This window comes from Arachis ipaensis, chromosome B08 (assembly GCF_000816755.2).
Source record: "Arachis ipaensis cultivar K30076 chromosome B08, Araip1.1, whole genome shotgun sequence".
NCBI lineage: Eukaryota > Viridiplantae > Streptophyta > Magnoliopsida > Fabales > Fabaceae > Arachis > Arachis ipaensis.
In genome coordinates this window covers 44,296,261-44,297,352 of record NC_029792.2, presented here as the reverse complement: position 1 = coordinate 44,297,352, position 1,092 = coordinate 44,296,261, and the positions used below count along the sequence as shown (strand labels likewise).

Sequence of the window (1,092 nt, the reverse complement as noted above, 5' to 3'; positions counted from 1 at the left end):
TTTTAGCTCAGATGACTATTTTCGCGATCAATATAAAATACAGTTATTTTTGTTAGGTAATTAAATACACGTAAGTATATTAAAATTAAATTCTTATTTTAATAACCCAAATTAAATTGATTAAACTTCTGAACCTCTCACCCCATATTATTAAACAGTTTGATGTCTAATAATAATTCAGTTTTCAAAATTTACATATGATTCACTTTAATTTAATTTGTTGTCACCACTTTTATTGTTACTATAAATATATAGGTACAAATTGAGGGAGGATATTAAGGTCTTCAACCTGAGCGGAACAGGTTGCAGCGGAAGCATAGTAGCCATAGATTTGGTGCATCGTCTTCTGAAGACGATGCACAAGAACTGCCTCGCCGTTGTGGTGAGCACAGAGTGCCTCAGCCAGTCATGGTACTGCGGCAAGGTAACCTCCATGATGCTATCTAACTGTCTGTTTCGCTCCGGCGGTGGCTGCTTGCTCCTCACTAACAACCCCTCCCTGAAGCCAAACGCAATTCTGAGGCTAAAGCATGTGGAAAGAACCCACCTTGGAGCAAGTGATGAAGCTTACGGTTGTGCCATGATGGTGGAAGATGAACAAGGGTAATGAAAACTTTGCCATGCATGTATACAAATATAAATTAAAATTATATAATTAGTATTAATATCCCTATTTCGCGTCTTAGTAGTATATATGTGTTCTTTACTTCTTTTTAGTGATCTAGCTACTACATGTTAGGAATTAGATTATTTGCAAAAAAAAAAAAACTAAGAACTATTAAATTAAATTTGGTTCATATATCAATTATTTAGTTTTCTCCTCTAATTACTAGTAGTAGATTGATAGACATATACCTTTGTTTTGATTTAGATTTACAAATAATGGTTACTTTTTAAGATGCATAGTAGTTATGATTATGAAACTTTAATAATTATTTATTTGTATTTTAGTTAAAATGTATTTATAGATCTGAAAATTATTTATTTTGTTAGGCTAGGCCAGTTTTTAGAGACCAAATTTCATTTAGGAACCCAATCATCTTTATATATGCATATGTATAGAATAGATATAGATATTATCACTTTTGAATA

The 1,092-nt window shown here is 31.7% G+C and overlaps 1 protein-coding gene across 2 annotated transcripts in view; it reads left to right on the top strand.

Moving 5' to 3' along the window:
* The window catches only part of LOC107614520 (3-ketoacyl-CoA synthase 19-like), a 4,095-nt gene that overhangs the window by 2,154 nt on the left and 849 nt on the right, over positions 1-1,092 (top strand). For both annotated transcript variants that reach the window (XM_021109390.1, XM_016316707.2), the window contains exon 2: positions 256-603. In XM_021109390.1, coding sequence (XP_020965049.1) covers positions 256-603 — 348 coding nt within the window. The remainder of the gene's footprint in view (positions 1-255; positions 604-1,092) is intronic.